Here is a 21,391-nt window from a genome sequence, read left to right on the forward strand (position 1 = left end):
CCTGACATTCCTGTATGAAATGGTTGTATGCTTGATATAAGTCCTTCCAATTACATATGCATTTAAGATTGCCAGAGAAAATTCCAGGGGTAGATAAAAACAACTATCAACTCAAAATGTGATATTTGATGTACATTGTTTTTGTTAACAGCTGTATGGGATTTTTGCTCAGATCCCCAGTGTCCACTGCAGTAATTAACACGATATATTTTTTTTAAAAAAAGAATGACAAATCAAGTGATGTAATTGATGTATTAGTTTATTTTTGACTTGAGTTTACAGAGCTGTGAAGCCACAAAAACTCTGAGGAAAATAATTATTTAAAAAATAAAACAATTTAAAATAATTCATACGTTGTCAGTTTTTTCAAGTACTAATCACCTCGGCTAAGTTAGCACAACATTCTGAACCATAAATCAGCCAAATACTTTTTAGTCTACTATGCTGTATGAACCAAGGCTAGTACATTGTAGGTTGAATAGTTTAAGAATTAATTTACATTTTTCCATATGTTAATTTCATTTGTTTATTATTATTTTTTTTATTATTATTATTTATTCAATTTTTATACCGCCCTTCTCCCGAAGGACTCAGGGCAGTGTACAGCCAAAGTAAAACAAACAATGTAATATACAATTTAAAATACGAATTAAAAAACTTATTACATAATTGGCCTAAAACTTTGGAACATAAAAAACTAAAACCCATTAAAAATTAATAATAAAAATTTAAAAAATTTAAAACCAATAAAATTTAAGCCAGCCCCGCACGAATAAATAAATGTGTTTTCAATTTGCGGCGGAAGGTCCGAAGGTCAGATATTTGGCGTAAGCCCGGGGGAAGCTTGTTCCAGAGGGTAGGAGCCCCCACAGAGAAGGATCTTCCCCTGGGGGCCGCCAGCCAACATTGCTTGGCGGACGGCACCCTGAGAAGTCCCTCTCTGTGTGAGCATACGGGTCGGTGGGAGGCATGAGGTTTAACATGTTCCGTAAGGTAATTCATCTGGAATAAATACTAGGTACCATAAAGTCCTTATTTCACCTATCAGCATGCATTAAAAAGTCAACGTGTTTTCATTCCTTTTCCTTATCTATCCTGTGAGTATAATTTAAGTTACAAAGCTCTGTTAAACAACAAAATGAAAATAAACAATCCTCTGAGGAAGCTGACAAGAGTTTCATAGAATTGGGAGATATTGAAAAATCAAGATTATCTACATCAGACCTCCAGTGAACATTCCATTTCATGAGGCAACTTATTATAGAGTATATAGGAACTTCCTGCCCAATACCTAATCTGAATTTACTTTCCTGTACCTTCAACCCGTTGGCTCTGGTTCTGCCCTCTGGGACAAGTCCACTCCCTCCTCTATACAACATTTTCTCCCTTCAGTTTTTTCTGCAGACTAAGTATACTGATTTCCTTTAATGGTTCCTCACAGGACTTGGTTACTACTAAGAAATTTAGAATGTAGGAAGATCTACTTAGCCAATGAAAAGTTCAGATAGCTTCCTGGAATGTTCAGAGTTTCAGCTAATGTCCCTCCAATCCACTATCTTGCCCATATTAACTGGGGCTGATGGATGTTGTAGTGCCAACTATTTGGTTACTAGGTTAGGGTTAAGCTGCTTCTGTGATCATCTTCAAAACTTTTGACATGGCTGAGGTTGACACACTTGCCTTTGAGCATCCCAGCCCAAAATAATTTATAAGGGAGTTAAATTTATTTTAAAATTTATAAAGCAGGGGTCCCCAGCCCCCAGTCTGTGGACCGGCACTGGCCTGCAGCATGCCAGAAACCAGTCTGTGCAAACAAATGAAGCCCTATCCGTGGGATGCAGGCAGCATGCGAAACCACGCCCCTTCCGGTCCATGGAAAAACCTCTCTGCACAGAACTGGTCCCTGGTGCCGAAAAGGTTGGGGGCCACTGGTATAAAGCACTTTGCACAAAAGTCAGCATAGAACGCATATGCAATACAATATTAAAGCAACACACATTAATATGATTGAGAGGCACATTTAACCAGTTACAAAAAATGATTTCAAGTTAAGGTGGCTGGAGAAATAAAACATGTTAAGAATATCATGTTAATGTCAACTGTACATTCACAGTGCACTGCAGAAAAGATGCCATCTCAGAAAAGGCCCTCTCTGTTGTGAATGTACGATGTATCTTTTTAGGTTTGAAAGAGAAAGGTCTCATCTGAAGATAATGCACAAATAGATAAACATAGGAGAAACCACTCCTTTAGCTATTTGAAACTTTGACTGGTCTTGCTAGCAAACTGACAGCTGTTATAATTGGCTTCAATGACTATTTAGCCATTTCAGATGACAGTCTAACAGCCAAATTATGCACAATTGACAGTGTTAGCATATGACACTCTGGTAAAGAGAGGTAGATAGATTCTAATTGTGGGCAACAGTCATCTGAGATGATATTTTTGACCATGCAGTGCAAGATTCCATTAATCCCTTCCAAGTTCTTTGTGCATTTCCAAAATCTTTTCCAGATACTCTGATGTCCAAAGCATATTTCTATATCTATCATCTGTCTGTCTGTCTATCTATCTATTTCTTTGTATAGCTATCCATCTCACACAATTACTCTGGGTGGCATACATATTCATAATCAATAATATATAAAAACAATTAAAACCATCAATTTAGAAATTAGAATAAAAACAGATAACAATAAAATTTGGGGACTATGTGGGAAGATATAGGAACAGAAGGAGAATCCATTTCATTACTACTGTCCATTCCATTTTGGAAGGATAGAAGCAGATACTTTGTATAACCACAATAGCAGCAGTCATTACATTGAAAAAGTCACAGTTTTTGCCTCTTTTTACAGAAGCAGAAAGTTACTAATTTGTTCTATGGCCTTGGCAGCCCCTTTTTTTACAAAGTTTGTCAGCTTTATTTTGAAATAAATAACAGAATAACAGAGCTGGAAGGGACCTTGGAGGTCTTTTACTTCAATCCCCTGCTCAGGCAGGAATATTTGGCTTGTTATGCACTTGCCTTGGCTAGACTATTCCAGTTCCCATATATACTTCAGAAAAGAACAGCAGTTAAATGAATTGTACCATTTTCAGAGAAAAGGAAACGGGTTCCTGGAAGATAGAAGAAAGCAGTTACCTAAACAAGTAGCCTCTTAAAGGCAAAAGAGGACCAAGCTTTGCTCTTTAGTCTTTAATCTTCAAAAAGAAGAATTTATAAGGTACTTTGGATTTAGCTCAGACATGAGTTATTTCTTCCTCACAAGTTTTCACAGTTCCCTTTCATTTATGGCAAGCCATATTTATGGACAACTATGCTGAGTGCCATGGAGACAATACATGCCCCCACTTTCAGCAAATTTTGGACAAATTTTTCTATCATTTGCCATCAGACTGTCAAGACAGGGATTTTATAACCTTCCCCTGGCACAACTTCACTTGGCTTTTCTACTACATCTTATGATGCTTTAAGATACTGCTCCCTATACCCAGTTTGGAGGAACTGCTCTAAAACTATTTTTCTGCCATTATCTGTTCATTATCAAAATCAAATGGGAACTAAAATAACCAATAGGGAAATCTAAGAATGTTCTGACTACCCTGTCTGGTACACGCTCGAAAAAAAAGATCAGGAAGATAATATGGTAGACACTGGAAGATGACTGGAGGGTAGATTGGAAGACAGGTGTTGTAATGTCAATTCCGCTTCTTGTTATGTGATGTGGTTTCTACCTCCAGGTACTGTAGCCCAATCAGCATCCCCAGGATGGAGAAACCTGAAAGATGAAAATTGAGGAAGAACAGAAAACAAAAATATTTAAAAATCTCATATCTAAAAAAAAAAAGGCTAATTGCATTTGGCTCCAGGTTCAGTTTCCAGTATGACTCTAAAGAAATAATTATTGTTCTACCTAAGTAGCCTCACAGGGCTGTTTGAAAGTGAAAATTCTGCTGAAAAACTTAATGGAGGAAGAGTGGAAAAAACATCCTGGAAATAAACACAATTCCAGGAACAGAAAACGATAAGCAGCTCAGTAAGTACTTACTTGCCACCATTAAGGGTGCCAGGACACCAATCGTTGCAGCTGCTGTGCCATAAATAAACACCTCAGAGAGGAAGTGGCCCAGGGCAATGAAGAAGGTCAAAAGTGTGATGTTATAGAGGCTGTCAGAGAGTTCACAAAGAAAGGATTATTGTGTGGCTTAGAGATGACACAAAGAGATCAAGAGTCAGGAAGTTGAGAATCTGAAACCAAATGAGTATGCTGTACCTTTGCATCTTTAGTCAGGCATCAGTGTTTGCATCTCTTGGAAACTAGAGAGAGTACTGTACCCCCCCCCTTGCTCAAAGATTACTTCTACCATGTTCAATTAGTGTTTCTACCATCCATAAGCACCACAGATGCCAGTCTGTAGACAGATTAATAGGTTCAGCATAGGCTAGTTGAAGAGTACTAAAAACTTCTAATTGTTTAGAATTGCTTGGGTCAAAGCAGAATAGATTTTCAAACCTGACATTTTGGCAGATAAAATTGCAGAGTGATACTCTATTACATCTTGTTTCTCTTGACTGCTAGAAATAAAGTTTGTGCCTTAATACAGTGCCAAACCTATTGCTTTCCTATTGATACACCCAACTAAATAATAAAGAAACATACAACACTCTAGATGTACATCCTTTCAGAAAACACTACAAATGATGGAAAATATGAAAATGTAAACCATATGTGGTATAGAACTGTCAGTAGAAGAGTAAAACTAACAAAAGTGGGACATTATTCCTTATTGGATTAAATACCAGAACTTTAACTTTTTGATTTCAGAGGTCTAACTAGACAGAAACTACAGACTAATATTATTATTACATAAGTAGTCTACTAAGCACTTCTTTCTTTATGCCTATTTTATTTTTCATAAGTAACAAGCCTTTTGAGACAATAATATTCTCAAAAGGAATAAAAAAGTTGAAAAAAAGTTCTGGATGATCAACTGCACTATGACTGTAAGGGAAAGGAGTTTATTAAAGAGGGTTAGTAATAAATTGTTCCTTTTACTATTTATTTTTAGTATTCATTTTACTTACGTCTTGTTGCGGATATCAATGGCACAGTAGCAGCGGATAACAGAAGACAACAAGGTCCAAATGCCAAAGGTTCGAGCTTGGAGACCATTTACTGAATAGAAAAAAATAGATATAAGTTAGAGCAATTTATTTATGTATATGTTTCCAAACAGAACTTAGCAATATACTCAGCAGCCTACAATATATAATGGCCTTGAAAATTATTCTAAGGATCAAGGGTTTTCAGTCCTGAAATGGAGCTCAGTAGAGAAATGCCTAATATGGAAAATAAATTACACTGTACCTGAAGCATTAGTTATAGCCTGACTGCTCTACGTGGGCACTAAACAAATTAAACCGATACAATAAACTTCAGGATAAAATGAGAATAAACAATATGTAAGGCAAAAAGACACTTCAAAATTGCAACATTTTAAGATCTGACTAAACATTTTTTTGCAGTACAGGCAAAATACAGATCCCAATTTTAGATTTCAAAAATGACACTTTATAAAATCTTACCAAGGCCTGGCTTGCCTGTATACAGTTTCTCAGAAAGAAAGCTGTGGTCTCTGAAGCTTTGCACTGTGTTCCCCATAGCAATTATGGACACCATAACTAGCCAACTACGAAGTACATTCAAGAACCGGCTCATCTTAGAGTAGCAAGACACAATCTGTCATATGAACAAATAAAGAATCAAGAGCTTAAAACACTTCTTCTGTTTTAGACTTTGTAATCATGCTTGCTATGCCATTCATGCTTTGCAGCATCTCCTCTTAAGTTGTATAGTTTTGTGGAACAATTAGATCAGGCCATTTTGCTGGCCTGCAAATGACAAGAAGGGAGCCTTCCCATATTCCAAACTAAAACTAAAACATGGAACTAAAATGGAAAACTATTTTAAAAGTTGCAATAGTGTTGTTTGGTGTGATTGAAGCCCAAAGGAAGAAGGAAAGTCTGTTGCAAATGTAGCATCTTTCAAACAAATCAAGTTCAGAAAAATACAAATTCCTGGTAAATCCATATAACAGTCTTCCTTCCTTCTAATCTTTCCGGATATAATAAAGCTAAAGCTTCTAGAATTTCCAAGCATCACGTTATTGGCTAGTATTTCTAGGAGTTACAGTTCTATTGGATTTAAAAAACACCAGATGGTTAAAAACTAATTGATCAAGGTTAAATTGAAGCAATAATCTTGCATTAAATTAACTCCCGCAATCTTTATATGGAAAAGGCAGCCGGTCGCTCAAAACAAAAATAACAATTCTTCTATGAACACATTTAATAACTGTTCTGTCTAAATAACTCAACAAGGGCAGGTAGCATGATTCACTGTTCCCTTTCTACTTTCCCTATATATAAAAGCTTCGGCTTCGTGCTTGTGCGAGCAGCCTTGCTCGCATAAGCACGAAACCGAAAGCACCAGCCTGAAGATGATGAGTGAGACCTCATCGAAACATCGCCAAGATACTCTCAACCTTACACGGGAAAAGACCCGAATATGCCAAGACCTACATATCTATCTATATCTATATCTGCCTGTCCCTTGGACCAGAAATCAAATTCATTGCATCCATTAATTCAAAAGAAAAACAACCCAAAGATGCTTGCTTTGCATTTTTCTCCTGATAAATGCTTTGAGCAGGGAGAGGGAGGGAGCAGCGCATTCTGGCCTGATCCTTTGGTCAGGAAACTATCAGTTATGGCTCCTTACCACGTTTTAAACCTTGAATAAGTTATTTCTTTTCTCCCTTTGTAATTTTCAACGGCATGTTAAATGGTGGGCCTGGTTCCCGTTTTATTTACGAAGGATTGCAAAAATGGAACCAAGTGGTGACACCTGCATAAAATTTCAGCAATGCTCTCCGAATGTCTTCTTGCTCCCTTCGATTCTTACACTGCAAGCCATCTTGGCCTGCACCCAATTCCTGCCATGCACGTCGCCCCCCTTTAGTTATTCCCCATGCAACCCCCACCGCCGCCATTCAGTTCTTACTTCAACCCCACCTGATTTGCAGGCGGACCAGATTCGCCGCTCACCTCCAACTTAAGGAGCACGAGCCCCGCCCCCTCCGTGGCTTGAGTAGCGATTGGTCCACGGTCAGACGTCGCCTTTTCCTGGTTGGTCTCCACGACCCTCTCTAAACCGTCACACGGATGGGAAGGCAGCGGTACCTATCAAATGCGCCGAACCCTTCTGAGGCATTGTGACGTAGAATTCGAAGATGTGGGTGGAAGAACTCCGAGCATCATTTTCGCTTCCCTTTTTTTAAAAAGAGAATTCTGATGACGCCGTTTTAGAAGAGGCGACTGAAAGAGGACCGGAAACGCGCGCATGCGTGTGGAGAAGGGCACCGGCGGGAGCCGAGAATTGGCGCTTGCGCAAATGTGTCTCCCGTAAAGGGGGAGACGGTTGCCTGTTGGTTGTTGTAGTAACAGGGGAAGCGCCGAGTAGAGGAATCGCGACTCGCCGGGCCCCAAAGAGGATGAAGCAGCAGGTAATGGCCGTGAGCGGAGTTTGGGAGCAGTGCGCCTCCCTTGCGGCGTGCATAGAACTTGCTTGGACAAGAAGTTGAGCCTCGCAGATGGAAGGTAGCGTTTCATTCACGGTAGAGGTAACCGGCATCCAACGGGATGGAGGGAGCTGGCATGAAATTCGGCGACCGACCGCAAAGTTCGCGGGATTCAGGCAATGCTTTCCAGGTTCCGGAGCTTTCCGGCATAATTCCTGATCCCTTCCTTCCTCCAAGACCAGGAGTGCGATTCCCACGAAAAGGGGGACAAGCGAGCCCTCCGGCAAAGATTGCCGCCTCTTCCCGCTAAGAGGCAGTGCCATCTCCTGCTGCCGCGGGCCCAGCCCTCCCCGTGCCTTACTTTCGTTTCTTTGCCAAAATTCTGCAAAGAAAAGTTTTGATGGCGAATCGACCGCGGTGCTTGAACGAAAAAAAAAAAGTATTGCAAGTGGCTGTTGAACCCTCAGAAAAAGTATCCCCGGGAGTCACAGAAAGGGCAGGCAGTCTTTAAGACAAAGGTGGCTGAATATCATTTTGGTACTGGGAGTTTTGAGGTATGGAGGAGCTGTTTATTTTATGGCATAGAAGATTGATTGACCAAGCCTAGCAAAGGTTTTTAAGATTCCTTAGCAATTACTCTTTCTGAGAACTGTATGCTTTAGACTCCTTATGTTTACATAATCCAATTTCATGCAGTGGGTCACGTGTATACTTTCCATCTATCTGGGTATATTTTGTTCTATTACGGCTGGATTATATATATGACTCAGATTTGTTAAGAGGATGGCAAGCTTAAGATGCGATTCAGTGCCAAATATAAAGTAGACTGTTACAACCTTGTGCAGCAAGAAAGTGGATGGGAAGAGAAGGTGGAATCTTTTCTCCATCTTTTTTTTCCCTGCTGCTTCTCCCATTTTGATTTCCTTTCAGCTATTTTGCTCCTAAGAAGGATCTCAGAAGAATGATTGCGGAAAGGAAATTAAATTGCTCTTCACTCCTTCCTTACACCATTTCTGGTCTAATTATTAAAATAATTGAATTGGGGATGTTGTGGCCTGCCAGCCAAGGAATATCATCTGGCAGAGATTAGGAGACATGCTGTAACCCTTGCCCTCTGGACTGGAGCATTTCCCTTTCAGAGATTAGGATCACCCTAACCTTGTCGGCCCTTTGTAAGGCCTTGAAGGCCTGGCTATATGCCCTGATCTGAGTGTCTTAACGGCCCCTTTTCTTGGCTGAATTAACCATTATGGCAATAGTTTTACTCAGCGATTATATATAATTGTTTTGTTTCATGTCATCCAGCTAATACAGTGATAGCCCCTGGATGAATTAGAAATTAAAATGTCTGGAAACTGTATGTGGCTTTGTACTAAGAAGCTTGATTATTGTATATATCCATTTTTCTCTGATAATTGCATTTTCATTTTCTTCATAGAATATAGTACTGGTTAGATTTTCTGATTCTACAGTGAAAATATTAAGGGTTCATTGTTTCTGGGCTGTGTGAAAACATACACAGGATATGCCAGTTGGAATGGCTCGGGATTTGGAAGAAACGGATTCATCTTCAGAGGAAGAGGAAGAAATGGAAGGGCCAGAGTAAGTTAAAATTTATAATTGTATATTGTGTAAGAGTTACTATGGAAATGTAAGTCTAACATTCTTAAAAAATGAGCATGAAAACTTGCAGTTAGTGTGAATGTTCAGTGTGTAGCTTCATATCTGCTACACACTTATCCTTATTCTGCTATGGGCACTCAGCCAGAATTAGTGAGAATTAACTTCATCCGTAGGATGAGGGTTCACATATATAAGGCATGTTCCTAGTTATCTTAGGTAACCAGATGCCTTTAATGGTCTTAAAGTAAACACTAAGGTCTGCAGGTAGCTTTAAGTATGTTCAGTTAAACACACATGCAGGTTCCAAATTTCTGGAAAATTGATAAATGCACGCTTATCCTTGCAAACTTTAGCACCAATCTGAAGACTAATAGAGGAACTAGACACATTAAGGTTTTAGGGAAAAGATTTAAATGCACATTATTGTTCTCACTATACGTTTATCACTTGTATGAGCAGGCTACTTTTCCTTGTAATTCTGGAAGTAGGTTGGTGGGTTACAAGGGAACCTAAATGTGACTATTGTGTAAATGTATGAAACTGTCTATGATCATGGTACCAGTTCATCTAGGTCAGAACTTAGATTCTTCATGATCTCAAGCAGAGATCTTTCATGTCTATTTGATCCGTTAGCTGGGAATTTGGCCTTGTGCAAAACATGCATTGTGTTGTTTGAATTGTGGTACTGGTGAAAAGTTGTCCTTTCCTATCATTGAGGGTTATTTCTTAGCTTACTTTGATATTAACGCTTTATTTACACATTTACAAAGTCTGCTTCTTGTTCCTCTGCAGTAAGCTATGATTAATAAGCAAAGGTTTACTAGGACTTGGTTTAGCAGACTTTTTAATCTGTTCTCTCCTACCCATTAATTTCTCTTGCCATAGAAAACTGGCAGAATGTCCTTCACTTATACTGTAGTTTGACCAAGATAGGAAACAGTCTAAAGTCTATAAACGTTTACAATTTTATATTCAAACTTGAGTACAAATGGGATAATACAGATAAGAGAAGAGAACTGGAAAGGGATCTTTAGGTCATTGGGTCTAATCCTTTACTCAGTACAGGAATCTAAATTGAAGCATCCCTGACAAATGGCAGTTTTATCCTTGCTTGAACACTTTCAATGAAGGGAGATTCCTACTTTTTTTGATAACTGCTTCTACCATTGAACTATCTATTACAAAGCTCTTAATCTTCTGAATGACATAATTCAAGGTATTTAAAATATACACTTTCACAATCTGTCTTCTCATGGTTAACCTGTCCCAATTCTTTCGATTTTTCTTCTCTTTACTTTATTGTAAATAATCTTGGTGTCATTTCTCTAAATCTGATCTGGTCCTTAAGATTATAATGCCCAGACCTGGCTACCATTCTTGAAAAGTGGTCTCTAGCCAACACAGAACAAAATGAATTTTTCCCCCCTGCAATTTAGAAACTGAACTAATTTTGATGAAGCCTAAAATTGCATTTGGCTTGTTTGCAGCTATATCATATCAAAACACCAAATCCCATTATAAAAATACATTACTAAATACTTTGAAGGCATTTATAATTTTAAAAAGTTAAAATGTACTGCTAGAGATTATTACATGCCACTTGGAAATAAAAACATTGTATTTTCAAAGCCTTCTTAAAGGCTACGGCATTCTTCTGCATCCCATTGGGAAGTGAGCAAACCACTTGCTAATCAGAATGCCATGGAATACTTGTCAAATGTTTCATTGAAATCAAGATACATTACATCTTAGTAGTCTTACATTCTAAGGAAGTTTTTCAAATTAAAAAAATGTGGTAATGCTTTTCTGGCAAGAAGAGAACCTGTCAAATCCACAATTTTTGATGATTTTTGCATTGTTTTAAGGTCTTATATATAATTTGCTTTCAGGTTTGTTACTAATTGATAATTCCCTGGATCTTTTTTATTCTTTTTTTTAATATAAGGACAACTGTTTTTCTCCTCCAGTTGTCTGATACAATGTTATGTTGAATTCTTAAAAACAGTGCATACAACTTAGTAAAACCTTCAGCAAACTTCTTTTGAATCCTAAGATGAAATTCAGATAGCTCTATAAATTTAAACATATTTAGAGAAGAATTCCCTGCCTATATTTCTGTTAGTCTCAACCTTCAGTCCTACTTGTTCATCCTGCACTTCAAAATTGCTTAGTGGGACACATACTTCTTGTTGGAAAATCCTGAGCCAAAATGAAAGTAAAGTAATTCTGTCTTTTCTTGGTTTAGCATTTTCTATCTTTATTGGGAATAGCTGTATTTTAGTTTTTTCCTGTTTATTATTTTGAACATATATCTGAAGGGCCTCTTTTTTTTGTTATTCTTTTTATTATTGATGTCAATTTCCTTTCACAACTTCTATTCTTTTCTGAGTTTTACCTTTTCTGATAACCATTTCTAGAGCTGAGAAGTTTATGCATTCTGCCTTGATAACCTGATCCTCTTTTTATTGCTTATGTGTGACTCTTTCAAATCTTTCTAAGCTTAATATATAGTTCTCTTGACTTTTGCTGTCTTTCTATTATTTCCTTCAATGAAATTATTAGCAATATTTCATCTGAATTTCCGGGGAAGCTCACTTGAATTAATAAACATAGGTTGATGGATATTGTTGCTTATTTAGAAACTTTGTATAATATTTCAGAGTTGCTTTGGATAGTAAGATGGGTGATATAAATTTACATAATAATACAATAAAAAAATTGTGGATAAGATGCAACTATGACACTCATCCAAATCCAGAAAAGAGTAAATGAGAACCTTTTTTTTAGTCTGTTTATTTTCAGGTTGTGTATTAACCTAAGTTTAAAGCCTGCTATTTGTAGAATTTTTTTCTTCCGTGTATAAGGTAGACATTCTCATCCTACATATACAGATACCATAGTACTTCTTTCTGTGATCCCAGTTCATCTAAAGTAGGTATTCTGACTCATTCATTGCTCAAAATATTATTCATTGCTGAAAATAAAGATCTTGGTCTTTGCTACTTAGACACATAAAGTAGTCTAAGACATTAGGCTCTTTGAATAGCTGGGTGTCTTCTTTATTTATGGAATCATGGAAAACTAAAGATGGAGCAGGAAGTGCTCAAAGGAGTACAGTTGTAATTTTACCTTTTTCTGCTCTAATGGTAGTCATTATAACCCTTATGAATTATAAGATATGCATCAAGATATAATAATGATTGACCTCCAAATGGTTCCCAATTATGTGCCTGCAGAGATTTGGTCTGTTGGAAATAGTTTATTTATTTATTATATTTTTCCCTTATTTATTACTTTTATAAGTAACGCAAGGTGGCATATATCCTCAATATTCTTTCCTCCTCCTGTTTTCTCCGCAGTGGGTTGGGTTGAGTCAGTGTGACTGGCCCAAAGTCACTCACTGGGCTTTCAGTCCAACCAAGTTTTCCAGAACTTTCTTTACAGTTTATTGTTGTGATCTATTGTAATATTGTTTTACAGTTTACATGAATACAGTTTAGGCTCCAGATTTGTGGTATTTATTTAATATTTGGCTTAATACCTTTTTCCAGCTGGTCTGGCTTTTTTGCCAGACTGTTTCAGATCTATAAAAGATATGATTTAATATAGTAGAAATGTGTTTGGAATATACAAGCTATTGTAAGCTGCCCAGAGTTACTGTTACAGTAAGATGAGCAGCATAAACATATAATAAATAAACATGAGTATGATTCCCATTTTCCATACTTTCGGGATGAAGATGATTTTTGTATTTTGATATTATCTTTTAAAGATTTTAGTTCTTAATCAGCAAAGGGTTTTCACAGCGGCCCATTTTAATATTCTGTATTCAACATTGGTTGAAGGCAGATTGCAAAATATTTATATATTCATAGGGCATATGTGTCCTTTTGGATCAGGTGAAGTAAAGATACTGAAAAATGTTTTTTTCATCATTCATAATGAAGAGCTTTGTGCTTCCTTGCCTTGTAAAGAGGAAGCCTTAGAGATTAACTACGATAAGATTAAGATCGTTATATTTTTGGACTAAACTGAGAGCCTTATGTGCAAGTCTACTGCTGCAGTATTGCCTGTTATATATGATGTTTCAAGAAAAAGTGGTTGCATCTGCTGAAATTTAGATGGTATTCACATGCACAAAATGCTACTATTTCTTTAAAAGAGATAACATTGTACAATCCTACAATGAAAATACACAGAGATTAAGCAGCTTGCTGCATGTATATTAATTTATATATCATATAGATAATCCTGGCAGATGTTAAAATTTAACTCCCTATTTAACATTTGTCTGAATTTTCACTATACTATGCTCTACTTTCTGACAATTAGTTGATATGAGTTCTCTGTAGTCTTTAATCATTTCCTTTCTCTCTATAACTTTACAGTTTGGTTTGGTTCCAATTTTTGGGAGGAGTTCTCTGAAGACTCCACCCAAGCATTTTAGGAGCTGCAATGCATCTGTGTCTTAAATAATAATAAACTAAACTGTTAAGTATTTATTACAGGATTACCTGTAAGCATATGGGTTGACTTACATATGAAATACTCTTCCTTTTGTAAGATCTAGAACATTTTCTTGCCTTTATACTGAATTTCAGTTACAATTATTTATTGCTATCTTGTGATTCTAATACAGCAAATCTGCAATTATCTTCTTTCAATCACCTTATTATACCTTGTTCTAAAAGGGCCCGTAGCTTTTTATGTAGGAAAATTGGGGCTAACTTCCCAAAAAAATAAAATAAAAGTGAGAAGTATGTCATTTTTACAGCCGGATTCATTTAATGGCCATACCATAAAATGAGTATATCATATGATGATTATACTCCACTGCATTGCTTAATGATGGAGGTTCTGATCCCAATTATGGCCATAAGCTGAAGACTAACTGTACTACAATGCACTTTACCTGGGGCTGATCTTGAAAATCACTTGGAAGTTACAGCTGATCCAAAATGCATCGGTGTGCACAATATTGGATGTTCCTAGGTTTGCCCCAATTACATTTTTATTGTGTGAGCTGCCCTGATTCCCAGGTTCTTTCCAACGTAATTCAAGATGCTGGTTATTACCAGCACAGGACCTGGTTATTCGTGAGTCTGCCTCTCCCTAAGAATATCTGCTCATCCCATAGGTAGGCATGCCCCATGGATAGGTAGGCATGCCCCAGATCCCTTCCCTGATATCCTGCCACTTAGTGGGATCTCAGAAGTGTGCCTTTTCTGTGGCTGCTCCTACTTTGTGGGACTCCAGGTAATTCAACAGGCTTTTAGCCTTTTGGAAGACCATCAACTCTTGATTTTTACTGAGGAATAGGGTAGACTAGAATAGAGAGAATGGAATGAGGGTAATTGGGGCTTGCTGTGGGAGCATCCTAAAGGGAGGATTAAGGCAATAGGTTTTAGTTTTTGTTCAATTATTTTATGATATGATTGTTTTATAGTTACTGGATTTTATTGCTACTGTGGGCTGACCAGAGGTTAAGAAGTGTGTCCATACAATCTTTTAAGTAAATAAATAAAATTTGGAGGGACAGTGTCAGGTGCAAAGAATCAGGACTATTTATTAGTTTGCATCATAGAAGATTTATTTAAAACTACACACAAGAATTTGGTCAACTACAATTCAACACTAAATTGGTGGCAGATAAGTGTCAGTGGAATTCAAGAGAGTTTGGACTTGGAATGTTTGTGGGAATGCAAGGACTCTTAAATTAAGGATGCGCTTAACTCTGCCTGCCAGCTCTGCCTGCTATTTTTAACACAATATTTGCAAATATATGGTAGAATTAAGATGGAGCTCTGAAATAATTTTTATATTTTTAATATCTTTCTTCTGCCCAATTTCTGAAAGGAGTACAATTAGTTCTTGACTTACAACCACAATGGAGCCAAAAATTTATGTTGCTAAATGAGACATTTGTTAAGTGAGTTTTGCCTCATTTTATGACCTTTGTTGCCACAATTGTTCAGTGAATCACTGCAGTTGGTAATTTAGTAACACAATTGTTAAGTAAATCTGGCTTCCCCATTGACTTTGCTTGTCAAAAGGTTGCAAAAGGTGATCACATGACTCCAGTATACTACAACCATCATAAATATGAGTCAGTTATAGACACCTGAATTTTGATCCCATGGCCATGGGGATACTGCAATGATTGTTAAGTGTGAAAAACAGTCGTAAGTCACTTTTTTCAGTGCCATTTTGACTTTGAATGGTCACAGAATGAACTGTTGTAAGTTGAGTATTACCTCAATTATGATTGCGCATGTATTGTTAGGGTGTGTCAAATTTTTCCACTTTCAATTTCTAAACATGGGATGCTCAAAAGTTGACATGCCTTGGAGGTTATAAAGATATTTTGGTTACTTTAATATAATTTAGATTGCCTGGTAAGTAACTACATAAACATCATAACTTTTTAACATTTTGTTTTTTTTTCATTATTGTCCTGAATCATGCATTGCTTTGAGGTAGGATTGTTCTTATCTCTCTAGTATCTTATTGACTTTTCTACTAATGATATAACAGTGGAAGATCCCATATAATAATTTCTTCCATATGTGTGCAAATTCAGGTATGTTCATATAACATGGGAAGTGATTAATAGCTTATAAAATAGAACTTAGCTGGGCTTACTTTTCCCTGTTTTTCTGAGCATACTGTGAATCTTCAACAGGCAATCCACCAATCTCCCAGATTTGCTCTTAGAGAGTCAGAAGATAAGAGGAAAAAGAATCTAACTCTCTGGAAGAAACACTTTTTGTTAATGTAGTTGTACATGACTTACAACACCCCTGATCAATTCACCAGAAATCCCCAAAGAATACTGTCGAATTTTAATTTTCAGTTTTTAATATTAAGAGAAAAAATGTTAAGTACATGTGGGAAGTTGTGTGTGGGTGTGTAATATGTATTTGCTATATGGTTTGCTATGTGCTGTCTGGGCAGTTCTCAACATTTCTGCTTTCGGGTGAGGCTTAATAGTAGCCCAGCAACATGATGCTTGCTGAGGCGTTGCTGTAGTATACGTTGCCACAATACATACAGAGATTCTGTCCTGATTTACAAAGAACTATATGAGGAAAATGTAAGTGTCTGTCCTATATATATTTATTCTAATACTATGTTAAAAAGAAGAAAAAGCTCTTTCCCAGACAAGAATTTTTAATCTTGGATGGAGAAAAAGTAATAAAAAAAGTGTCTGAATTAAGGATAACGCCTAAATACTTGAATACTTGGAGACTACTTGTCTTCTGAAATGAGGTTGTGTATATATAATTAAGGTATTATTTCTTATCTGTTAAAAAGGGTTTTCTTTTTTTTAGGGAGCACCCATGTATCATGTGGACAGGTGGATTCAGGAGGATTCCAATCATGGTATTTCATGCTGAAGCTATTCTAACCAAGGACAATTACATCCGCTTGATTGGAGGTAAATCTTGTTTTTCTCAAGTACTTACATCATCTAGAGTAGCTTAAAAGAAATATTGAAAGACAAGATTTACTTGGCATACTGATAATCTGTTTTGCAAAGAGTTTTTTTTAATACATTGAGCTAGAGCAGGCATAGTCAACCTTTTTATACCTACCTCCCACTTTTGTATCTCTGTTAGTAGTAAAATTTTCTAACCGCCCACTGGTTCCACAGTAATGGTGATTTATAAAGTGTATCTTCGTCTGCGCATGCCTCTCGCGCATCGTGGATTGGGTTGGGGGGGCGCTGACTACCAGCTCTGCTTGTCTGTTACAGCTGGTGGGGGGAGATGTGCGAGCTATTCTGGGATGAGGCTCTTTTGTTTGCGGTCGCACTATAATGCCATTTAGTTTCACTTACATAACGTGAACTAAACTTATGCGCGGGCAATACAAGTAGTATATTTTCAGAAATTTAAATTGTCACGGGGAATTTTATGAAAACCTAATGAAAATGTTTTTAAATAATGCTATGAATTTTTTTAAAAAAAGTCAATTAAATTAAAAAAAAGGAAAGTGCTTTAGTATTGGACAAAACCCCTACCGCCCACCATGAAAGCTGGAACGCCCACTAGTGGGTGGTAGGGACCAGGTTGACTACCACTGAGCTAGAGTTTTCACATATTTTCAAATAAAAATGTATTATGTCTTCTAAAATTAAAAACCTGCTATGATTTTAAGAGTTCTTTAAGAGAAGAAATTTTAAAGAATATTCTTTATGTAACCACTGAAAGTTATAAGACCTAAAAATACAGTATTCCACTTTATCTAAAGCTTGTAAGGGTTAAGAATCTTTCTTTCATATGTTATATTTACCTGAAATGTTGACTTTGAATTTAAGATAACCAAAAGAAAAAAGAACATAAATACAAAGCATCTGTACAGTGTTCAGCTTTTCAAACTTTTTAACCAAACTTTTTGTCCCATGTGACCTACTTGTATACAGTATACATGTCTGCATGCATGTATCTGCCACATGCCATAATAAAAGACAACTGCATACATATTTAATATAGTTGAATAATTCATATATCTTTATCTACATTAATGCATTCATGTGAAGAGAGAACCCTGTCTCTCAAGGAAACATATAAATAAATGTACATACATAAGGGAAGGTTGTAGATTGGTCCATTGTATGGTTCTTATGCAGAATAGAATAAACAAGAAAGTGTTCTGAGAAAATCTCTCCTTTTTTGCAACTGGTAAAGTAGATTATGATTGTTTTTATGTAATAATTCTGTTCCCAGAGCGCTATCACTTGTCTTTTAAAATTGTGAGAACGGACAGTCGCTTGGTGCGCAGCATTCTGTCAGCTCATGGATTTCGGGAGGTATGTTTATTATTAATTTTTGTGAATTTCATGGCCCTGAAGATTAAATCTGTTTCCATTGCTTTTAATCCAAAAGCTCACTATGGATCAGAGTACAGAGTAACCTGAAACTAATCAAAAAAAGCAAAAGGTGTTTTCTTTAATTTGGTATCTTGTCTAGCATTGTAATGCTATAAATTGTATTTATTTCTCTTATATAATGTGTTTAAGAGAGATTTTACTTGAAGTTCTTGGTGCACTTATAGTATTCCCGAGGAAATTCAATTTGCAGATATGACTGTATGTATTTTTCTTCTGCAAAGAATATGTGCAGTCTATCATCAATATAGAATAAATAGCAATATGTAACAATTATAAATGTTCATAAGTGGACAGCATTTTTTCTGGACTAGAAGTCAGATTGCTCCTACTTTTTAATAATCATTTATTTTACTACAGTTGTTTAAATCCAGTGGAATTCTTTTGGCTGATTATGCTTTTCTGATAGTGTTAACATTTTAATAATTTCCTTTCCTCTGGGTGGAAGACCCTTGAGAGAATTTTGTGAATAGGGAAAGGAAATTGACAAGTTCTTGAGTGAAATTGTTCTCTCTTAACTGAATGCTGTCGATATAGGTATAGATTCTGAGGTAATAAAATGTTATTCAGCTGGTTAGCTATTAAAATGTTCAACCATGTTTTTTCCCAGGTGCATCCCAGCAGCAATGAATATAATCTTATGTGGACAGGGTCACATTTAAAACCCTATGTTCTGCGAACTCTCACAGATATTCAAAAAGTGAATCACTTTCCCAGGTAAGAAGTGGAATCTTATGATAATGTTATGATACAGAACAGAGACTCATTCTATGAAGAGTGATGCTCTATCTGTCAAAAGTTGCAGATCATTTACATTTCTTCCAAGTGCCCAGCTTTATCTTGGGATACTGCAAGTTGTTTTCCCTTGCACAAACCACTCTAAAAATTTGTCATATTCATGTCCTTGAAGGTAACAAGAGGGACTGGTGGACAAATGTATGCATGAGTCCAGAGATTTATTCCCAAGGAATGGGAGCATTCTATACTTCAGCTGTTGCTATTGATGGCTCTGAGCATGAGTAGGCATTCACCTATCCCCAGTTTTCTTCAAGTGGGGGGTTTGGAGGCATTTGACAAGGCAGTGAGCTATTAAAGATAGGCATAAGATGATGAAACAGAGGTTGGATAAATTACGTGTGAATGTGTATATTTGAACAGGCAAAAGGATGAGTGTGGGATAATGGAGATTTTAAGAGTAACAGAATGTGGCTGTTCAAATTGAATCCAAGATTATCTTGGAAAGACTGTAATACTTGACTCAAAAAAGATTGTCGATTTCTATTTAGAGGTGATTTCAGTTGAGGGAATAGAAGAGTGGCATGCACATACGCTTTTAGTAATGAAATGATTACAATGTCATGTTAAGGCATTAAATGATTCATAAAGCTTGTGAATGAAATCACACAGTAAAACTTCGACTTAAAGCACCATTTTTGGAAAAAGCATATCCAACATGTTAAATCCAACATTATGTGAAATCTGAAATTATTGAGGTAATGGTTTACATTTGCATAATTACATAGTGCTTCAAAGTAATTGTATCAAGTTATATCATTTGCATAATGTAAATTGTTGCAAATTACTTTTAATTGTCCAGAATGCTTTAGAAACAATTGCCTGTTTTGGGGGGTGAAATCTGAAGTAAAATTTTGTCTGTTGCATCCAAAGTCTGCTGAATGGAAGTCAGGAGAATGAAAGTTTAATTGTAATGGTGAATTCTTAAAAATCCTCATAAACAATGTGACACCAGCAAATTATATCTACATGGCTTTAGGTCATATGAATTAACTCGGAAGGATAGACTATACAAGAACATTAATCGAATGCAACAGATTTATGGATTCAAGACCTTCCATATTTTGCCTCAGACCTTCATCCTTCCAGCTGAATATCAGGAGTTTTGCAGTAAGTTCATGACCTGGATTACCAGTTCATAAGTAAAATTAAAATGGGAAATTTAAGAACAATCATGCCCTGCAATAAGTAACTGGGGGTCATCTTAATATTTGTCAAATTGAATCTTGGTGAGAGGGAAGATTCTTGAAAGAAGTCTAGACTCCACAAATAGTCCTTTTACAATGGGCTTTCCACATTTTTCTAGAGTGCTCCCTGTCAATGAATTGTTTTTCAATCTGTCAGAAATTAAAAAATAAAATAAAAATAAATAAAAAGTAAAACTAATGATTAAATAATAAATTAAAAATGGAAAAACCCCTCAATGGACAGACTCAATGTACCACTAGTTCTGTTTCTGCCGTCAGTTTTCGATATTTCTGTTTCAAAACAAGGGTTGGATTAGTACGTTTTTGCTCTTCTCCTCAGACCAGAACAGGATTTCATAATAACAGAATCAGATTTTAAATCCTCAGCATTTTTACCTGGGAATAAAAATGGTCAAAAGTTAATACTTGAAATACAAATTATGTGCCTGTTCAAAGGGTGCAAGTTAGAGTGTTGTGCCATCCAGACTTCATAGAATTGTTTATATGTGTCTGTGACTATGACCAGATTCTGAATATGAAATATATGATTTTTTTTAAAAAAAGAAGAACATCACTGTTTCAGCTATAATTGATTGGTAACAAAGCTGAGTGATATATACTAATAAACTAATCTCAAGTATTACTGGCCAAAGCTATCATTGTTTGATGACATTTTTGTAGAAAATTTAATACTGAAGTATATATTTCTTTTCCCCCCTCTCAACTAGCTTCCTATTCAAAGGACAGGGGACCTTGGATAGTAAAACCAGTGGCTTCTTCTAGGGGACGGGGTGTCTATTTGATCAATAATGTAAGCATTAAGAAACTAACAACTTCAAAATATGGCTTGTTTGATGACTCACCGCCTCCTGCATTCTGTATATTTTCTCTGCCAAAATATGATAGACTGTTAGCAGTAGAAACGAATGTGCAGTTTTGAATCAATTTACTGTTCTGTCACTTGCTTAAATCTGCAGTAAAAATTATAGTCTTAAAAAGAGGAAATGAATGACTACTCCCATTTTTACTAAAAACTTAAACCTGCTTAACTTTGAATAGGGGTTTTTAACCATAGTTCTCTGAACATAGCATAATGACCCTATTCATATTTAATGTTAAGCCACAATAGGTGATTTTGTATATTACAGTAAGCTAAAAGCAAATAACTCACATTATGGTTTTATATGATGTGGGAATTGGACCATTGTACTTTTACACTCCAAAGAAGTCAGGTATATAAAATAGAAGCTGAAAATGGGGCTGGCATGCAAATGTTTTTAAACATATACGTGTATTATATCAGAAATTTATG

General features: G+C 36.3%; 2 protein-coding genes across 20 annotated transcripts in view; one reads left to right on the forward strand and one right to left on the reverse strand.

Annotated features, from left to right (window-relative positions):
* Window positions 1-243: 243 nt before the first annotated feature.
* Window positions 244-7,237, reverse strand: ERG28 (ergosterol biosynthesis 28 homolog). Of its 5 annotated transcripts, none has more exons than XM_058162412.1 (5): window positions 7,112-7,237; window positions 5,591-5,744; window positions 5,090-5,180; window positions 4,053-4,171; window positions 244-3,782 (listed from the first exon to the last, which is right to left on the reverse strand). In XM_058162412.1, the coding sequence occupies exons 2-5, from the start codon at window positions 5,721-5,723 to the stop codon at window positions 3,703-3,705; spliced, it is 423 nt and encodes a 140-aa protein (XP_058018395.1). In that variant the 5' UTR covers window positions 5,724-5,744; window positions 7,112-7,237; the 3' UTR covers window positions 244-3,702. The 5 variants fall into 5 exon arrangements, with proteins under 5 accessions (XP_058018395.1, XP_058018392.1, XP_058018394.1 ...); XM_058162409.1 differs by having other exon boundaries at window positions 7,079-7,227; XM_058162411.1 differs by having other exon boundaries at window positions 7,068-7,134.
* Window positions 7,238-7,429: 192 nt separating this feature from the next.
* The window catches only part of TTLL5 (tubulin tyrosine ligase like 5), a 161,499-nt gene continuing 147,537 nt past the window's right edge, over window positions 7,430-21,391 (forward strand). For 14 of the 15 annotated variants that reach the window (XR_009152625.1, XR_009152624.1, XM_058162389.1 and 11 more), the window contains exons 1-7: window positions 7,430-7,569; window positions 9,023-9,186; window positions 16,539-16,645; window positions 17,937-18,019; window positions 18,708-18,814; window positions 19,872-20,002; window positions 20,808-20,890. Coding sequence is in view for 13 of the 15 variants with exons in the window: in XM_058162389.1 (XP_058018372.1) it covers window positions 9,110-9,186; window positions 16,539-16,645; window positions 17,937-18,019; window positions 18,708-18,814; window positions 19,872-20,002; window positions 20,808-20,890 (588 nt within the window). In the remaining 2 variants the exon portion in view is untranslated. Of the gene's footprint in view, window positions 7,664-9,022; window positions 9,187-16,538; window positions 16,646-17,936; window positions 18,020-18,707; window positions 18,815-19,871; window positions 20,003-20,807; window positions 20,891-21,391 lie in introns of all 15 variants that reach the window. The other variant, XM_058162390.1, reaches the window with a different exon arrangement.

The sequence above is a fragment of the Ahaetulla prasina genome, chromosome 1, assembly GCF_028640845.1.
Source record: "Ahaetulla prasina isolate Xishuangbanna chromosome 1, ASM2864084v1, whole genome shotgun sequence".
Lineage (NCBI taxonomy): Eukaryota > Metazoa > Chordata > Lepidosauria > Squamata > Colubridae > Ahaetulla > Ahaetulla prasina.